The following is a 17202-nucleotide window of genomic DNA, read 5'->3' as shown; positions in this document are numbered from 1 at the left end:
TTTTGTCTTGATTAGGATGCAGTTTTACCAATTATATAACAAAAGCCAACATAACAGTGCCTTTATCCAGAGAGAACTCTATTCCTGTCTCATATAAGTAGCCCGGGGGCGGGGGGGGGTGCGGGAGGCTGCTGATTGATGCTTCTCTCTCATTGATGTTTCTGGCTTTCTATCCCTCTCCCTTCCTCTCTGTAAAAAATCAATAAAATATATATTTTAAAAAAAAGAACACTAGCTTAATTTACTGAGTCCTGAGTACCCGCTCCTGCCGACGCTCTGCATGCATTTTCCCTATGAGATGCATGTACCTTCCTCCATTTTACAGACAGGACACGGAAACTTGGAGTATCCACATTCCCCCCGTTAGTTAGCAGCAGGGCAGGAACCCGGGCTCACAGCTCCGCTCAACTTGAAGAACTGGGCGCGCGGCAGAGCGAGCGGAGCCTGAGGGCGCTTCCGGCGCCTGGTCCCGCCCCGGCCTCTCGGGGGCGGGGCATAGCGCTGCGCATGCGCCAGGGCGGCGGGCAGGGCCGAGGGCGCGCCCCCCGCGAGCCGCATGTCCCGGCTGTGGTCGCTGTTCGGGTTTGGGCTGCTGGTGGCGGGATCGCGCCTGCCGCGCGTCCGGTCCCAGGCCAGCGCCTGTCGAGTGAGCCCCACCTGGTGGGGGCCGCAGCGGCTGAGCTCGGGCGGCCGCGGGGACCCGGAGGTCATGGCGAGCGCGCAAGTGAAGCTCTTGAGGTAGGCGGGGCTCCGGCCGGGCGCCCCCTACAGTGCGGGGCTCGGGGCGCTGTGCCGCCCGCGGGGCCGAGCCCCTGAGCAGAGGGTTTGCTCAGCCAGGAGGAGGCGCAGGCCGTGGACGAGGAGCTGTTCAAGGAGTACCAGTTCAGCGTGGACCAACTCATGGAGCTGGCGGGGCTGAGCTGTGCGACAGCCATTGCCAAGGTCAGCGGTGCCACGCTTCACCGGGCCCCCGGGCCTGGACCCGGTGGAGTGGGCGGGACAGTGGGGGCAAGCTTGGGCTGTTGGGCCCCAAGCCACTCGGAATCCCCGCTGGTTCTGCCTTCAGGCGTATCCCCCCACGTCCCTGTCCAGGAGCCCCCCCACTGTCCTGGTCATCTGTGGCCCTGGGAACAACGGAGGTGATGGCCTGGTCTGTGCTCGGCACCTCAAACTCTTCGTGAGTATGCGGAGGGCTGTGGGAGGCTGCCAGGTCGCTAGGATCTGAACGTGAATTACCCCTTTCCTTTCCTCGCAGGGCTACCAGCCAACCATCTATTACCCCAAAAGGCCGAACAAGCCACTCTTCACTGCCCTGGTGACCCAGTGTCAGAAAATGGACATCCCTTTCCTTGAGGAAATGCCCCCAGAGGTAGGTGGCTCCCGTTCACTGCTCTCCCCATAGTAACCATTGTATTCTGCTCTTCCCTCAGGTTTCCAGGCTGAGCTCATCTGCTTATCTGCCTCTAGAGCAGTGGTTCTCAACCTTCCTAATGCCGCGACCCTTTAATACAGTTCCTCATGTTGTGGTGACCCCCAACCATAAAATTATTTTCGTTGCTACTTCATGACTGTAATGTTGCTACTGTTATGAATCGTCATGTAAATATCTGATATGCAGGAGGTATTTTCATTGTTACAAATTGAACATAATTAAAGCATAGTGATTAATCACAAAAACAATATGTAATTATATATGTGTTTCCCGATGGTCTTAGGCCACCCCTGTGAAAGGGTCGTTCGACCCCCGAAGGGGTCGAGACCCACAGGTTGAGAACCACTGCTCTAGATGTTAAACTCTTGAAGGGTAGGAATAGTGCCTGGCACTTCCCCTGGTCACTCCTTTCACTCTGTAGTCATTCCTCTTCCCCTAGGATGCAGTGAACACATTATCCTAGGAGCCGAAGTCAGTGCCTAAACCCTTTCTGCAGATGCATGGATTTAGGGGGTGGGAAACTTGAGAGCTTGATGGGCTTTTATTTTATTTTAATATATTTTATTGAGAGGGAGGGAGAGGGAAAGAGAGTTAGAAACATCGATGAGAGAGAAACATCGACCAACTGCCTCCTGCACACCCCCCACTGGGGATGTGCCCGCAACCAAGGTACATGCCCTTGACCGGAATCAAACCTGGGACCCTTGAGTCCACAGGCCGACGCTCTATCCACTGAGCCAAACCGGTTAGGGCAACTTGATGGGCTTTTAAAAAATTTAACACATTTTATAGATGTAAGCGGTTTGTCCAAAGTAACAGACCAGACCATGGCAAAGCCGAGACCAGAACCTGGCCCTTCTGACTCCCAGTCTCAGGCTCTCCGATACTGTAGCCGCCCCAATGGCAGGCAGGCAGAACTCAATGTCTGGACTCAGCTTGACCTGAATCAGGGACCCACTTGCACTGAACTCTGTCTAAGAATATCATCTGAATGAGACAAAATTGTATTTGTGCCTCTGTGGGTACAGAGGACAGCCTCTCCTATTAAGAGCTCTTTGTACAGCTGCTGGCTCTGACATCCTTGACTTTTCCTGCTCCACCACAGCCCCAGCTGATCGATGAGCTATATGAGTTGGTGGTGGATGCCATCTTTGGCTTCAGCTTCAAGGGAGATGTTCGGGAGCCATTCCGCAACATCCTGAGCGTCCTGAGTGGACTCACCGTGCCCATTGCCAGCATCGACATTCCCTCAGGTGCTGGGTTCAAGGAGGTTGGGATTGGGGCCCTGCCCTGTTTTGAGGTAGGTACCTAGGAATCTTGATTCTTGACTCAAGGCTCAGACCAAGTCTAAAATGAGTCTAGAGGTGCAGAACACAGCTGGGAGCAGAGTTCAGGAGTACCCTTTGCATGTTGGCTCCAAGAGACCTAAGCCTAGGGACACAGGGAGCTCCAAGGATGCAAATTCCTTAGGTGGGATGCAGTCCTAAAGGGGCTCCCATTTCTTTAGGTCTAGGGTAGAGCAAGGTTTGGAAGAGGACTAGACAGACACGTGGCCTCTTCTGCTCTTCCTGAATACAACCCTCTTTTCAGGATGGGATGTGGAGAAGGGAAACCCTGGAGGGATCCAGCCAGACCTGCTCATCTCCCTGACTGCACCTAAAAAGTCTGCCACCCATTTCACTGGTCGCTACCACTACCTGGGGGGTCGTTTTGTACCACCTGCTCTGGAAAAGAAGTACCAGCTGAATCTGCCACCGTACCCTGACACGGAGTGTGTATACCGTCTGCAGTGAGGGGACGTAGACGTTTGTTCTTCCCAATAAAGACTTCGTGCCTCTCTCTCCCAGATCGGTGGAGACCTGGAAGCTCTTCTGGCAGTAAAGGTTAACGGGTGGTCAGCAACACTGGAGATATGGTGTCCTCTTTGGGGAAGAACAAGGAAGAGAAGTTGCTGTGGCATTTGGGGGCACTACATACTGAGTTTCAGATCCTGAAAAAATCTCCCAAGTGAGGTGTGCTTGTCCTTTATACACACATTCACTCTTACCCATCAGGGACACAGGACACTGGATGAGGTTCTCTAAGCCTCCCCCTTCCATTCAACAATGTAGCAAGACCCCAGGAGGTTAACAGAAGGAATTTCTTCAAAGGTGCCCAGGAAACTTAATTTGTATTTAGGACCTTCCCAGGCTGGGAATGGAGATGCCAGTCAGGACTGATATATAGGCTAGGAGCCCAAGCTGACGTTTATTGACTCATTTGGCATAGTGTTGGAAACCAGCTCACAGAATGAGATTTGTATGGTTTCCTTAGCTTCACAATATTTAAGAATCAGGACATATCACATAAGTCAACATTTTGTTTCTTTTAGCAAGGATGCCCCTTCAAAGGGTATCTGCATTCCTCTTCCCACAGCCCCAAGCACTCCTTGTCCCTTGGCTGCCTGGCTCCGATGGGCATCTGAGTTCATGGTCTCTGGGTGAGGAGCTGCAAAGGGGAAGAAGCCCATTCCCTCAACTAAGGCAGGTGCTACTGCTCTCCTCTCAGCATGCTGGTATCCAGAGCTGGTTCCTCCTCGGGAAGGACTCCTCGCTGGGAGGGTGCAGGAGACCTGCATCAGCTCAGGTCTCTGAGGCCTCAACAACTCCTGAAAAGAAATTGATCGAGGACCACCCTCACCCGACCTTCAGTCTCTCTTCTTCAGTTTCTTCTTTTTTGCTCTCTGGTCAGTGCTGACTGTGGCTCTTTCCTCCTCTGCTTGCTGCTGCCTCCTCTTCTTACCTCTGCTGCTTGAGCCAGGGTGTGCTCTGCTCTCTGCTCCCCTAGTCCTGCCATCCTCATGTCCATCGCTTATGTCCATGACACCCTCCTCCTGATGCCGCCGTCTTTTCTTGCTTCTGCGTTTCTTATCATTGCATGCTCTGCTTTCTGCTTCCCTGGTCCCACCATCTACAACAGCTTCCTCCACTTCTTTATCCTCTATATTCAAGTCTTCCTCCTCCTCGCACTGCTGCTTCTTGCTTCTGCTGTGTGAATCAGTGTATGCTTGGCTCTCTAACTTCTCTGTTCTGATACCACCTACACCCCCCCTACCTCCTCCTCTACCTAAGACCCCCTGCTTCTCCTCTTTGTGGTGCTGCCTCTTCTTTTTCTTCCTTTTCCTGTGGGACGAATCAGTTTGTTCTCTGCTCTTTAGTTCCCCAAGCCCTCTTGTTTCTGTGACCTCTTCCTCATCCTCTACAGTTGTCCCCTCTTTCCTATCTTGAAGTTGTCTTTTCTTCTTGCTTTTCCTGATGCTCTGGTCAGTATATTCTGGATACTCCTTGTCTGCATTCCTTTCAGTTGCTGTAGCCTCTTCTTCCTCTTTCTGCTGCTTTTTCTTTCTTTTGAGGGGCTTGCTCTCAGTCTGCAGTTGAGAGACCCCAGGGTCCTGGCCTTTGAGCCGAGCCAGGAAGGCCTGCTCCTGGGCCTCCAAACGAGCAAGCTTAGCCTTCATTGTAATTCCATGACGGGCAGCCCTGAAATAGGGCCAAAGTCAGAGGGTGGGTATCAGGAAAAAGCCTAATTCTTGAGACTGTAGGGGAAGTTGGTAGGGGAGGAGCTATCTTAAAAGCAGCTTCAGATATGGGCAGGTAGTATGAATCACTTTCCTGGGATAAAAAATAGTCTAGAAGTTGTATAGGCCATCCTCAGGGGTGGGCTTGTAATAGGGAGAAAAGGGAGACTCAGGAGCTAACAAGTAACTACTTACTTGTGTGCTGTTCGACCCTCACAGGCTTGGAGCAGCATCTCATCAGTCAGACTGGTGGAGGTTTGGGGTGGGAGAGATCAGAAATTACAAACAGATCTGGTGGAAAAGCTTGACCTCTCCTCCCCTCTAAAACATTCCTTCGAGATACAAAGATTAGTACAGCACAGTTCCACCCCGAAGAAGCCCCAGCCAAGCATTATTTCAGACCTGGTCCTTTCTCTTGAGATCTGCAGCATCTCCTCCCACTTGCCCCCAGCGCTAAAATGAAGTCTCACATTTTTGAAGGCTGGGGCTCCTGGTTGTCATCATCACTGCAGCTTTCCAAGTCCTTGTCTGGCTTCTCCCCATCTGAGGTCAGTGTGGCAGTCTAGAAGGAGGAATCATGAGGTGGACAAGGCCCACTCAACACACCACTGCTATCCCTTTTCCCTCCTGGGAGCCTTCCCAGGAATTCATACCCAGAGGCACAAATTTGCCAGCCCCCAATATCGCTCCTGCAGACCGCAGAGAGCTGCACCAAACTGCATACTTCAGCTTGAGCAGAAGGGCTGTGGGAGGTGGGGGGAGAGCAGCCCTGGCCTCCTGGCTAGTGGGCACAACAAGAAGGGAGAAAGGGCCATCAGGTCTTCCCAGTGGGACAAGTGTCTCCGGGTGGTCATCCCATAGTCCAAGTATCTTGACAATAAAGATGACACCTTTCCCCCCATCCCCAACACCTTCGCACAGAACTTTATTTGACCAGATTGAGAACCTACTATGGGCCAAGGGTTGAGGATACAGAGTGGAAAAAGAATGAGATGGTCCAGCCCAGATGGAATCTACATGGTGAGGGGGAAGGGAATATGGCAGAACATTAGCAATTAGGATGAGAGTTTGTGCTACAGGAGGGGTACCCACTCAGATTTCAGGGTTTAGGAAACAGTTTTTTAGAAGTGGCTGAGCTCTGGGAGACAAAATCAGGTAAAGGAGGAAAGGGAGTAGAAAAATCCAGGCAGAGGAAATAGCATGTGCAAAAACTTAAAAATAACGACTCCATCTGGCTAAAGTATGAAGATCCTGAGATAAGTGGCAAGAGATGGAGCTAGAGAAGGTGGCAAGGACAAGGCCACAGGAGCCAGTCTGATAATCTGTGTCATCGTAAATCAAGGAGGTGTCGATGAAACAATGAAATTTTTGTTTTAGAGCACTCTGGATGCTGTGTGGAGGATGAACTGATTGGAGTGGGGAGTTAGATTAGAGGTGATAAGTCTGGTTTATAAGGCTGTTAAAGGTAGGAAATGATGGTCTGGGATAGAAGATGGCCACAGAGATGAAGAGAAATGGGAAAGATTTGCTAGATACCATGTAGAGACCTTGGCACATAATAGGTGACCATTAAATATTAGCTCCTTTCTATTGATATGCTTAGTAGGTGGGAGTCTGAAGATCTGGGTTCCAGTCCTGTCTGCCATTACTAGCCAACTGTGGGCTCTTCAGCAAGCCCCTCTTGCCCCACTGTTGGCCACATGTGCAAAATAAGAATGGCCCAGATAATCTCTCAGGTCTCTGACTTCCAAGTCCTTTGAATTGGACATCCCCTCCCTGCCCCACTCTGGCAGCTCCTGATTATGCCCTACCACCCACTCCGTTGCTGCCCCCCCCCCCTCCCCAATTCTTGCCTAGGGTCTGAGCAGTCTAAGCAACAGCAAGGGGTTGGTCACAGGATCCCACTGTTAGGACAATCCTGAGAATATGTAGGGCATACAAGGCAACTGTCTAGGCCCCAAGGAAGGAAAAAAAAAAAGGATGAACCCTCTCACCCCCAGCCTCTAATACCTTCACAAACTTTTGATACAGCATGTTGGGCTTGGGATGATTATGACGGGTGGTCTCCTTAGGAAGGCGCCTTATCTGTACTCCGTCCTGTGGGGAAGTTTCAGTGAGTGGGTGACATACCCTTGCTCCCTCACCTCCACATGTCCCAGGCCCTCATGGTTCACATGCCCACCTATAGAGTTCATACCTGCTTAGTTTCCACTACCAAGCTGGCTGCCGTTTTGTTGAAGAGCTCATTCCACCAGTGGTTTGTGAACTCCTTGGCAGGGTCATGTCCCACCTGCCAGAGGAAGACGTATGAACTCCGAACCTGCCTCCCTGTCCTCAAGGGCTCCCCCTCTCCCCCATCCATACCTCCCTCAGCCTGCCCAGTCTTACCCCATGAGTGTCCTGCTTTAGCGTCACCCTGAGGGCCTGGGTAATGCCATTCTCCTTCCGGCCCAGGCCTTTGCCTGCAGGAGACAGTGAGTGACTTAGCTTATTCTGCCTGCCAAGCTCTCACAGGCACCCCAGCACATGCCACTGGTAGCACTGGGCAAACTATCCCTCTCGGAAGCCCTCCGAGTTCCATTCTTTCTGACACCTCTCCATGCAGTCCCCCTGCCGTTATCTGAGCCTGAGCTCTTTTCCTTTATAATTCTTTCAGGACAGATGTCCTGTTTCTTCCCCTCTGCCCCTGTCCTCCCAATCACTTCTTAATAGCCATTGTCAAATTTCTTCCTCTTCTCCCCTTTTTTGGAAAAGTCAGAAATGTTCTTCTGCAAATTTCCCTTTAAGCTAGTTTCCCTCCTCCAACTGAGTGGACTGCATAGGGATATTCCAGGATGATGCCTCTCCCTTGGGCAGAGGGTAGGCAGGGAGTTGGGGTCATGTGGAAGGTACCCAAGGGGATCACCTGGAGTCCATCCGTGCTTTAGCAGCTGCTCCTCGGCAAACTTCATCCCATGACTCCGAACCTCCGGGGTGACCTTCATGTTGAGAAAAGGGTCACTGTCCTCAGGTCCTCACCAGAGAAGAGGTCACTTACCATCCCTTTAAGAGGAAAGGAGAGAGAGCCGTCATACACCCAATCCATCCTGACTGCTCACGAGAATTATTTCCTGAAACTGAGGCAGAGACAGAGGAAGGAGCCCTGGTCCTTGGGGAGCTCCCTGTCTCACCAGAGAGAGGTCAATGCCAACATGTCAAAAGTTAGTAATACCTACACTTACGGAGAGCTCACCGCATGCCAGGCTGTGCTAAGGCCTTACATGAATCATGTCACTTCATCTTCCCATCCCAGGAAGATTTTCTGAACTTTACCTCCAGGAAAGTATGACTATCCCTGTTTTAAAAATGAGAAAACGGAGGTCTAAAGAGGTTAGACGACTTGCTCAAGGTCATGCAGCTAATGTGTGTAGAACTCAAACCCAGGCAGCTTGTGTGCAGTCCCCACTCTTTGCCATGTAAAAACAAAGCAATGAGATGCTTGTTAACCTGAGTTATAACAGTACTTAATAGAGCCCATATCCTACACCTATGCCCTAGCACATACACTGTCCTTTCAGTGTGGGCGCTACACACCTCTTCCCCACTGCCACTGTCTTTTCATCTTGTTGAAGCACCCCTCTTGAAATTGTCCAGCTCAGGAAGCACACTCTTACTGAGAACTTAATACACAACAGGTGGATTACCCATATTCTAGTTTCCTTTAATCCTGACAGTCCTGTTAGGTATTATAACTTTACAAATGAGGAAAATAAAACCTGTGTTTCTTGCCTGGGAATATGAGCCTAGGTTGCCCAACTCTAAAGTGGCCCTCTTTCTATCACATCCTCAACTAATTTCATTTTTTGATTATAATGTTCTTTTTAAAAAATTGTTGTTATTGCCTAGCTAGTTTGGCTCAGTGGATAGAGCATCTGTCTGTGGACTGAAGGATCCCGGGTTCTATTCTGGTCAAGGTTTGATTCCTGGCCCTGATTGGGTGCATGTAGGAGGCAAGCAATTGATGTGTCTTTCTCACATTGATGTTTTTCTCTTTCTCTGTGTCTCCTCCTCCCTTCCACTCTCTCTAAAAATCAATGAGAAAATATCCTCAGGTGAGGTTTAACAAAAATAAAAATAAAAAAAAGATTCTTAAAAAAATGTTTTTATTGATTTTAGAGAAAGGGAGAGGGAGAGAGAGGGAAAAACATTGATGTGAGAGAAACATTGATCGATCACCTCCTGCATACACCACAACCAGGGATTGAGCCCGCAACCTGGTATGTGCTCTGACCTGGAATTGAACCAGGGACTTTTCAGTGTCCCGGATGATGCTCAACCAACTAAGCCACACCAGCCAGGGCCTAATTGCATTTTTTATAGTCATTCCACTGTTCTTCTTTTTGGACCCCAAAATGGCTTTATTAAACTTATATACCAAATTTGCCTCTGGAGTGGTTAAGATGGCTTATTACAAAAGGCATTCAAAACGAAGACTACTACTGCTGACTCAACTCACTAACGTTAACTTATACAGATCGTTTATTACAGGCGCTGCAGACTATTTTTAAAGCTGATCAATGGCATTACTGGGGTAATCCTGTAGCCTCCCAAAGTGACAGTTCTGAAGGTAAAACTTTCATGTGAGTTTGGGAAGATCTAGTAAATATGCTTAAAAAAAATCAGATACATCATTTTTTAAAATATGTATTTTTTTATTAATTTCATAGAGAGGGAGAGAGAGAGAGAAACATCAATGATGAGAATTGTTGACTGGCTGCTTCTGCATCCCCCGAACTGGGAATTGAGCCTGCAACCCAGGCATGAACTGGACTGGGAATCGAACCGTGACCTCCTGGTCCATAGGTCAATGCTCAACCACTGAGCCACACCAGCCGGGCTGAGATACATCATTAAGCCACCTCTCCTAAGCATTATATATTAGGCTTAAGAATGATGACAAACCCAGCCACTGTGGCTCAGTTGGTTGAGTGTCATCCCATGAAACAAGAAGTCACCGGTTCAATTCCGGGTCAGGGCACATGCCCAGGGCTGTGGGCTCAATCTCCAGTAGAGAGCATGCAGGACACAAACAATTGATGTTTCTATCTCTCCCCCCTCTCCCTTCTTTCTCTAAAATCAATAAAAACATAAAAAACAAACAAAAAAAAGAATGATGACCGGTCTGGTTAGGTTTGAATAGCAAATTCAGAATGACTCACATTTCCGTTCACATTTCTACTGTGAAGAACGATTACCTGTAAACCTAGCAGATACCTTGACAGTCTCAACAGAAAAGCATTGCGTGAAGCCCTAGCCAGTTTGGCTCAGTGGATAGAGTGTCGGCCTGCAGAATGAAGGGTCTCAGGTTCGATTCCAGTCACCTCACATATGCCTGGGTTGCAGGCTCGATCCCCAGTAGGGGGCTTTCAGGAGGCAGCCAATCAATGATTCTCTCCCTCTCTGAAATCAATCAAAATATATTAAAAAAAAGAAAAGCACTGAGTGAAGAAATGGCCCTATCATGCTTCTTGATACTGTTAAAGTAAAATTCAAACACTGAAGTCTTTAAGGCCACTTCAAAACTCTGCTTCTTCTCAAAAGTTACCTATGACCTATCAGCTCCCAAATTTCAGTAATCCTACTAATAAAAGAGAAACATGGATGACAGCCTGTTGCTAATTGCTTAACACAGATTATCTCATTTAATCCAACAACCCTTTAGGACATGGTATTACTGTAATCTGCAAACGAAGAAATAGCACTGCGAAGTTTAATTACTTGCCCAAATCAAACAACTGGCATGTAGTGGGTCCAGGATCCCAGGCATCCCAGAGCCGGCGTTAATGGCCACACTCCTCGGTCTCTTACAGCTCTGTGCTCTCTGCAGTACCCCCCACCTGCCCCTTGTCGCGGTCATTGAAACAATACGCCCTGGAGCCAGGGACGGGCTTTATCCCCCAACCTCGGTGCACTTCGCGCAGCGCCAGGAACTGAGAACGCGTTCAGTCAGTCGTTGAACTGAATGGCACGGGGGGAACTGCTGTGGACCTACAATGGACACCTGTGGACAAAAGCAGCGAGGTCCCCGGGAAGGCTGCGAGCACGCTCTCAGGAACGGTCTCCTCTCCGGTCGACCCGAGTCTTCCGGAGACGGGTCCTGGGCCTCCTTCTTACAGCGGGTCTGACCGGCCGGCTACCTTTCCCTGGGCCTCCTTACATTCCAGCCCCCGCCGCCGCCGCCGTTTCATGTGGTAACGCTACTCTCTTGAGCCCGGGCTCCAAGCGGCACCACTCAGGAGACAGCAGCCCTTACCGTCACTGCGGGGTCCTCCCGGCGGAAACATGTGCAGATCCGACTTGTGAGCCGCCACCTTCCCGGAAGTACCGTTTTGGTCCTTCTAGGCTGTCGAAACCATAGAGACGAAAGCGGGAACCACTGTCCGGTCCTCCCAGGAGAAACAGTCTGGGGGTGAGCCCACTGCTGGTCTGGTTGCTGTAGAAACTCGGCCCCAGAGCGTGCCCATTTCCGGAGGGTGGGGTGAAGGGGGTGGGGGGTGGGGGGATGAAGGGTGGGGAGGGTTCCAATCACTGCCCACCTGCAGCGTCTGAGCGACCAAGGCACTTACGTGCCAAGATACCGAAAATAGCTTCGGGTCCAACGCGGAGCCAGCCCCGGGCACAGATAAGACGAAGGAAACGCTAGGGAAAGCATCGAGAGAGCCCTAGAGATTGGTGGAGGCCGAGAGGTAGCACCTTTGGGGTGAATTTTGCGGGCACAGTTATTGATAAAAGCCTAGAGATTAGAGGTTTCAGCAGGTCCATCAAACATTTTTGACCCTCACTGTGTGCCAGGACGTGTCCTTTCGGTACTGGTGATAAAATGTGCATAAGACACGAGCCCTGACTTCACTAGTACCTATTCAGGGGAAGTTGGGATCCTGAGTGGGACTGGAGGAGACTGGGGGTGGGGCATGGAGAGAGATGTAGGATCCCGGAATGCAAGCCAGGATGAGGGGTTTGGACTGACCGTAGCAGACAAGGGAAAGAAGATAATGCAAAGAAGTCAGCATCCCCATGCCCCAAACTGTTCCTAGGCTTCACCGAGCCACCCAAGAACTAAAACCTGAAAAAAGTATCCGTCATTTGCCTCCCTATATCAGTATTTATGGTAAATTAACGCCTCCTAGGAACTTTAAAAAGGAAAACTGCCATTTCATAGTAAAGCTTTGTCATGATTGCTCAATGTGTCATACTCCCTTATGTCCATAAAAAAATCTTCCATAGAATTAATTTTAGTTTGAAAATACAGTATGCCACATAGTGCCCTGGTCGGTGGCTCAGTGGTTAGAGCGTCTGAGTGGTAACGCAGTCTTCTTACGCCACCTGCTGTAGATCTCAGGTATAGCATTTTATTTATTTATTTATTTAAAATATATCTTTATTGATAGGGAGAGATAGAAACATCAATGATAAGAGAGAACCATCGATCGGCTGCTCCTTCACACTGCACACTGCACACTGCACACTGGAGATCGAACCCTCAACCCAGGCACGAGCCCTGGACTGAAATAAAACCTGGGACCTTTCGGTCCACAGACCGACACTCTATCCACTGAGCCAAACCAGCTAGGGAGGGAATTTTTATTTTTAAAAATGATTTTATGTGGAGAGATGAACCGGGGAATTTATATGCATATATGCATAACCAATGAACACAGAAAATAGTGTGGGGAAGGCCTGGAAGGGGCGGGTTCGGGGTGGAGGGGGTCAGTGGGAAAGAAAAAAAAGGGAATATCTGTAATACTTTCAACAATAAAGATAATTTTTAAAAATGATTTTATGTTTGTTAAATTGTCTACAATTAAATGCATCATTGTGTAATCACTTTAAAAAGCAATAAGAGTTGCCTTCTAATTTAAATGATTATTCTAGCCCGGGTGGCATGGCTCAGTGGTTGGGCATTGACCTATGAACCAGGAGGTTGCTGGTTTGATTCCCAATTAGGGCACATGTCCGGGTTTCAAGTTCAATCCCCAATGGGGGGTGTGCAGAAGGCAGCTGATCAATGATGCTCTCTCATCATTGATGTTTCTGTTTCTCGCTCCCTCACCCTTCCTCTCTGAAATCAATAAAAACATATTTTAAAAAAGATTATTCTGTAATTCATTCTGGCTTCATTTAAAAAACACACAGAAGTTTAACAGCATGTATACCTCTTGTATGCATGGGAGTGACCAGGAAAAATGAGCAACTTATTCTTAAGTTTAAATCTTTGAGCTTCCTGAAATGTATTTAGTTAAGGCAGGGATGGGGAACCTTTATTCTGCCAAGGGCCATCTGGATATGTATAACATCATTTGAGGGCCATACAGAATTATCAACTTAAAAATTAGCCTGGTCAAACACCTCATTAATCCACCCCTAAGCTTGGCAGACCAAATGACGTTCCACACCCCTGGTTAAGGAATGAATTATGGACTCAATTTTTTCCCCAGGTGATTAATTGTCCCAACCTCTAGCATCCTAAATATTCATCAATAGGCATCTCATTAAATAAATTATGCTAAAGTCACCCACTGGAATACCATGCTGACGAAAATAAATGAGGAAGCTTTATGTCATGTGCTGATAGGACAGATGCTCAAAACATATTATTGGTGAAAAAAGCAAGGTAGGGAACAGTTTGTATGATATTATCTCAATTCAATTAAAAAAGAATATATGGGCCCTGAGCAGGTAACTTGGTTGGTTGCAGGATTGATCCCTGGTCAGGGCACATGCATACAAGAATCAATCAATAAATACATAGATAAGTGGAACAACAAATCAATGTTTCTCTCTCTCCTTCCTCTAAAATAAATTTTAAAAAGAATAAATGCATGATGTATGTTTCTACTTATCTACATTCTCGTAGAGTCTTTTTAAAATATATTTTTATTAATTTCATAGAGGAAGGGAGAGATAGAAACATCAATGAGAGTGAACCATTGATTGGCTGCCTCCTGCCTGCCCCTTACTGGGGATCGAGCCTGCAACCCCAGGCATGTGCCCTTGAACGGAATTGAACCCGGGACCCTTTGGTTCGCAGGCCAATGCTTTATCCACTGAGCCAAACCAGCCAGGGCTTGTAGAGTCTTAAAAACTTCTGACAGACTGAGAAGTTTAACAATGGTTTAATTGTTATAGGGGGAAGTGAGAAGGAAGGAAGGAAGGAAAGAAGCACTTGGTTTTTTATTTTATCCCTGTAGTAGTGGTTGAGTTCTTTTTCACTATGTGTAGGTATTACTTTTGTCATAAAAAAAATAAGTGGGACATTGACTTTTGTGTGTGTGATTTTTTATGTATTTTTAAAAATCAGGTGATCCTTTAAAATCAAGCAGTTAGTGTCTGTTTTGATTGATTCTATTCTCTTTGGCGTTTCTTCCCCCCGCCCCTCCCCCCCCAATAATAAGAGCCAAAATGTATTGAGTGTGTTGTATGAGTCAGGCACTCTTCCCTCCCTGCTTTTCCCCCTAAAGTGCCAACTCTTCCAGTCCTTCATGTGACATTCCCAGTAATAAGCTGGGATCATGCCACCATCAGGGGTCAAGAAAATTAGTCAGCCAAATGGGCCCGGAGGGGGTAAGCTGAGCCTGTGATGTTAGGGGAAGAGGTGTCAGGACTCCATGCTTGTTCTAGATGATTCCACCTCCCTCTGGTCAACAGGGAGCAGAAGTGGCAAAATCCTCTCTTTAAAAGATGCTAGTTCAGTGAAAAGTTGCCAGCTCAAGCCTGCGCAGTCTTATTCGATTCCTATTTTGCAGTGCCTTGGGGGAAACTGAGAATGAAAGTGACCTTGAGCACACTAAACACAGCTGGACTATTTACTATGTTCACTCCTGGTCTGTTCCTTTCTCATCCTACCCTGAAACGGTCCTTTTGGCTTCTATCAAACAGTTCCAGGTTTACCTCCATGCCAAACTCAGCCTTTTATGGATCTACCTACCAGAGGGTTCTAAACCACAGTTCGGAAGTGATCTGGGGAGAAAGGAGCGGTGGGTGAGGCATGAGCCCGGGAGTTGTGGTCTGACTGGCTGTGGAGCCTTTACTGTAGACCCGCCCCCACTCTGTGGGAAGCTGTTTGTTTGAGTTGGGTGGAAGCCAATCAGATGCGCTGGCTCAGGGTGTCCTGGCCCAGGAGACAGGGGTTATTTGTCTTCTTTGTTTGTCCTCTCTGCGAGGAGGGAAGGGCTTAGAAACAGGGATGGAGCCGAAGGGAAAAGACAGTCAATCAAGTCCATGGGGCGAGCTCCTATTATTAGATCTATAGTCAAAACCCTGGCGCTCTTCCAACTTGGAGGGTCAAAGAGAGGAGTGGACGAGGGATTATTGAAAAAAGCAGCAAGTTCTAGATTTGACTCAACAGCTGCCTTCTGCATAGTCTTGGGCAAGTCCCTCTCCCTTCCATCTCCTCTTCCTCTGGAGGAGGCTAAGCATCCTGAAGTTCCCTCCAGTTCTGAAACACAAAACTCCTGGTGTGGGGTTGCTCAGCAGAGATGAAAGAAGGCTAAGAGGCCATTTGAAGCTCAGAACATTTCTAAATGGCTGTTAACGGAGGGAGTCCTCCCTCGGCATTGATAGCAAACAAAAAAGAAATGTGCTTGCTTATTCTGGGTGTTGGAAAGGTTCTGTGTCTTGATGGGGGAGCGGGGTAATTACATGGCGTGTGCACATGTCAAAATGAATTGAGCTGTGCATTTTGTTGCCTGTAAATTACACCTCATTAGAAAGGTTTTTAAAATGAGCTTGAACTCCAATAGGAGTTTAGACTTCAGAAAAAACTTCCTCACAAGAAAGACTTGAGAGAAGTGAATTTCTACCCAGGTAAGTTCTCTTGAGAACTTTAAGATTATGTACCTATGCTGAAAGAGGAGGTAGGGAAGTAGGGAAAAAATAATATGACCACTCTTTTGGAGAGCTTCCCCAAATCCTTCCAGCCTCAGACATTCCCATATCATGTCCCTTCCTGGCTGTCTAATTTCCATCTCCCCTATTGCAATTCTAACCACACACTCTTCCCTCTATGGAGCCCAGCCTCACACAAGAGCTCTTTAAAGCCTTGAAGCTTACAGTATTGAAGGAGACCCCATTTCAACCTTCTCACTGACCATTCTCTGCCCCTCACCTCATTCTGTTCCCCTTGGGGATGTCAGTTCCTGTTCTAAGCCCACCCCCACCCAGACCCTTTTCCGGTGGTGTGTGCCAGCCGGTCCTGCGTCCCACATCCCCAGCTGTTGACATTTTATTGCCATTACCCAAAGGATAAAGAAAGGGCCCCTGTTGTTTCAACAATGGGGGAAAGACGGGGACAATGGGAAATTGTGCTGCTGATGGGGTGGGGACAGAGAAGGAAAGGACAGACAGATAGACAGATGGGGGGCTGGACAGAAGGGGTCAGGTTTCTGGAAGCAGCTGGTTCCCACCTTGAGAGCCTCTTCCCATAGGCGATGCGCACCCAGGCACCGGAGGGCAGAGGTGAGGACTTTGTTGGGAAAGGAGGAGGGGAGGGGTGCTCCATTCCCCCACCGCTCTTCTGGGTTTTCTAAGTTCCGGCCTATCATGGAGTTAGTGCCCATAAAGCCAAGATTGTTGGCCCAGCAGCTTAACCTGCAGATGAGGCCCATATGGAAAAATGCAGGCATCGGGAGCTTGACCGCTTTGGACCTTTGAGCCTCATTCCTATGCCTATTGGTCCAATATCCTCATACCCACCAATCAATACCCTTCTCTGGTCCAAGAGCATCTAGATGAACCGGGGCACCTCACTCTCTGTACTCTTCCAGGTGGTCATTTCTGGTTGCCTCCTTTTCTCCATACCCCTTAATGGGTCCCTGTCCCATATCCCACACCCGTATCTTCCCCAGGGCCCAGGGCAGTGAGCACGGCAGCTATAGTGCCTGGTCACAGGGCTGGACATGGGTCACTTACCCTGGCTCAGTGGAATAATGGATCATGGAATTCTTGGACCCTTGGCTTCTTCTGTGAGCTCAGGGCAGCAGCCTTTCCTCAAAGGTGCAAAAGGCGCGACTACACTGACCAGATGCCTAAGTCCAGGGCTCTGAGGTGCTTGGACCTCCCAGTGGCAACTCCTTCACCTGGAACCTCTTCCTCCAGCAGGACAAAAAGCTGCCAGTCACTGCTCCCTCCATCGCTGTGAAGAGACCAGCTTTTAACAGGTAGGTGCTGGAGCTGTTGC

General features: G+C 48.7%; 2 protein-coding genes across 3 annotated transcripts; one reads left to right on the top strand and one right to left on the bottom strand.

The window, feature by feature from the left end:
* The first annotated feature begins 517 nt into the window (after positions 1–517).
* Positions 518–3334, top strand: NAXE (NAD(P)HX epimerase). Of its 2 annotated transcripts, XM_006097790.3 has the most exons (6): positions 518–738; positions 834–942; positions 1067–1177; positions 1256–1369; positions 2538–2685; positions 3023–3334. In XM_006097790.3, exons 1-6 carry the CDS (start codon positions 557–559, stop codon positions 3223–3225), a joined length of 867 nt encoding a protein of 288 aa, XP_006097852.1. In that variant the 5' UTR covers positions 518–556; the 3' UTR covers positions 3226–3334. The 2 variants fall into 2 exon arrangements, with proteins under 2 accessions (XP_006097852.1, XP_023617327.1); XM_023761559.1 differs by lacking the exon at positions 1067–1177.
* Positions 3335–4162: 828 nt separating this feature from the next.
* Positions 4163–11507, bottom strand: GPATCH4 (G-patch domain containing 4). The gene is given in 9 exon segments (XM_023761558.1): positions 4163–4401; positions 4404–4950; positions 5184–5234; positions 5459–5550; positions 6999–7085; positions 7186–7278; positions 7377–7450; positions 7894–8030; positions 11281–11507. Coding segments are annotated over 8 exon segments (1083 nt in total). The 5' UTR covers positions 7973–8030; positions 11281–11507; the 3' UTR covers positions 4163–4341.
* Positions 11508–17202: the final 5695 nt, after the last annotated feature.

Source organism: Myotis lucifugus, unplaced genomic scaffold (genome assembly GCF_000147115.1).
Source record: "Myotis lucifugus unplaced genomic scaffold, Myoluc2.0 scaffold_211, whole genome shotgun sequence".
Lineage (NCBI taxonomy): Eukaryota > Metazoa > Chordata > Mammalia > Chiroptera > Vespertilionidae > Myotis > Myotis lucifugus.
Note: the sequence above shows the minus strand (reverse complement) of the source record. Positions and strands in the feature narration are given on the sequence as shown.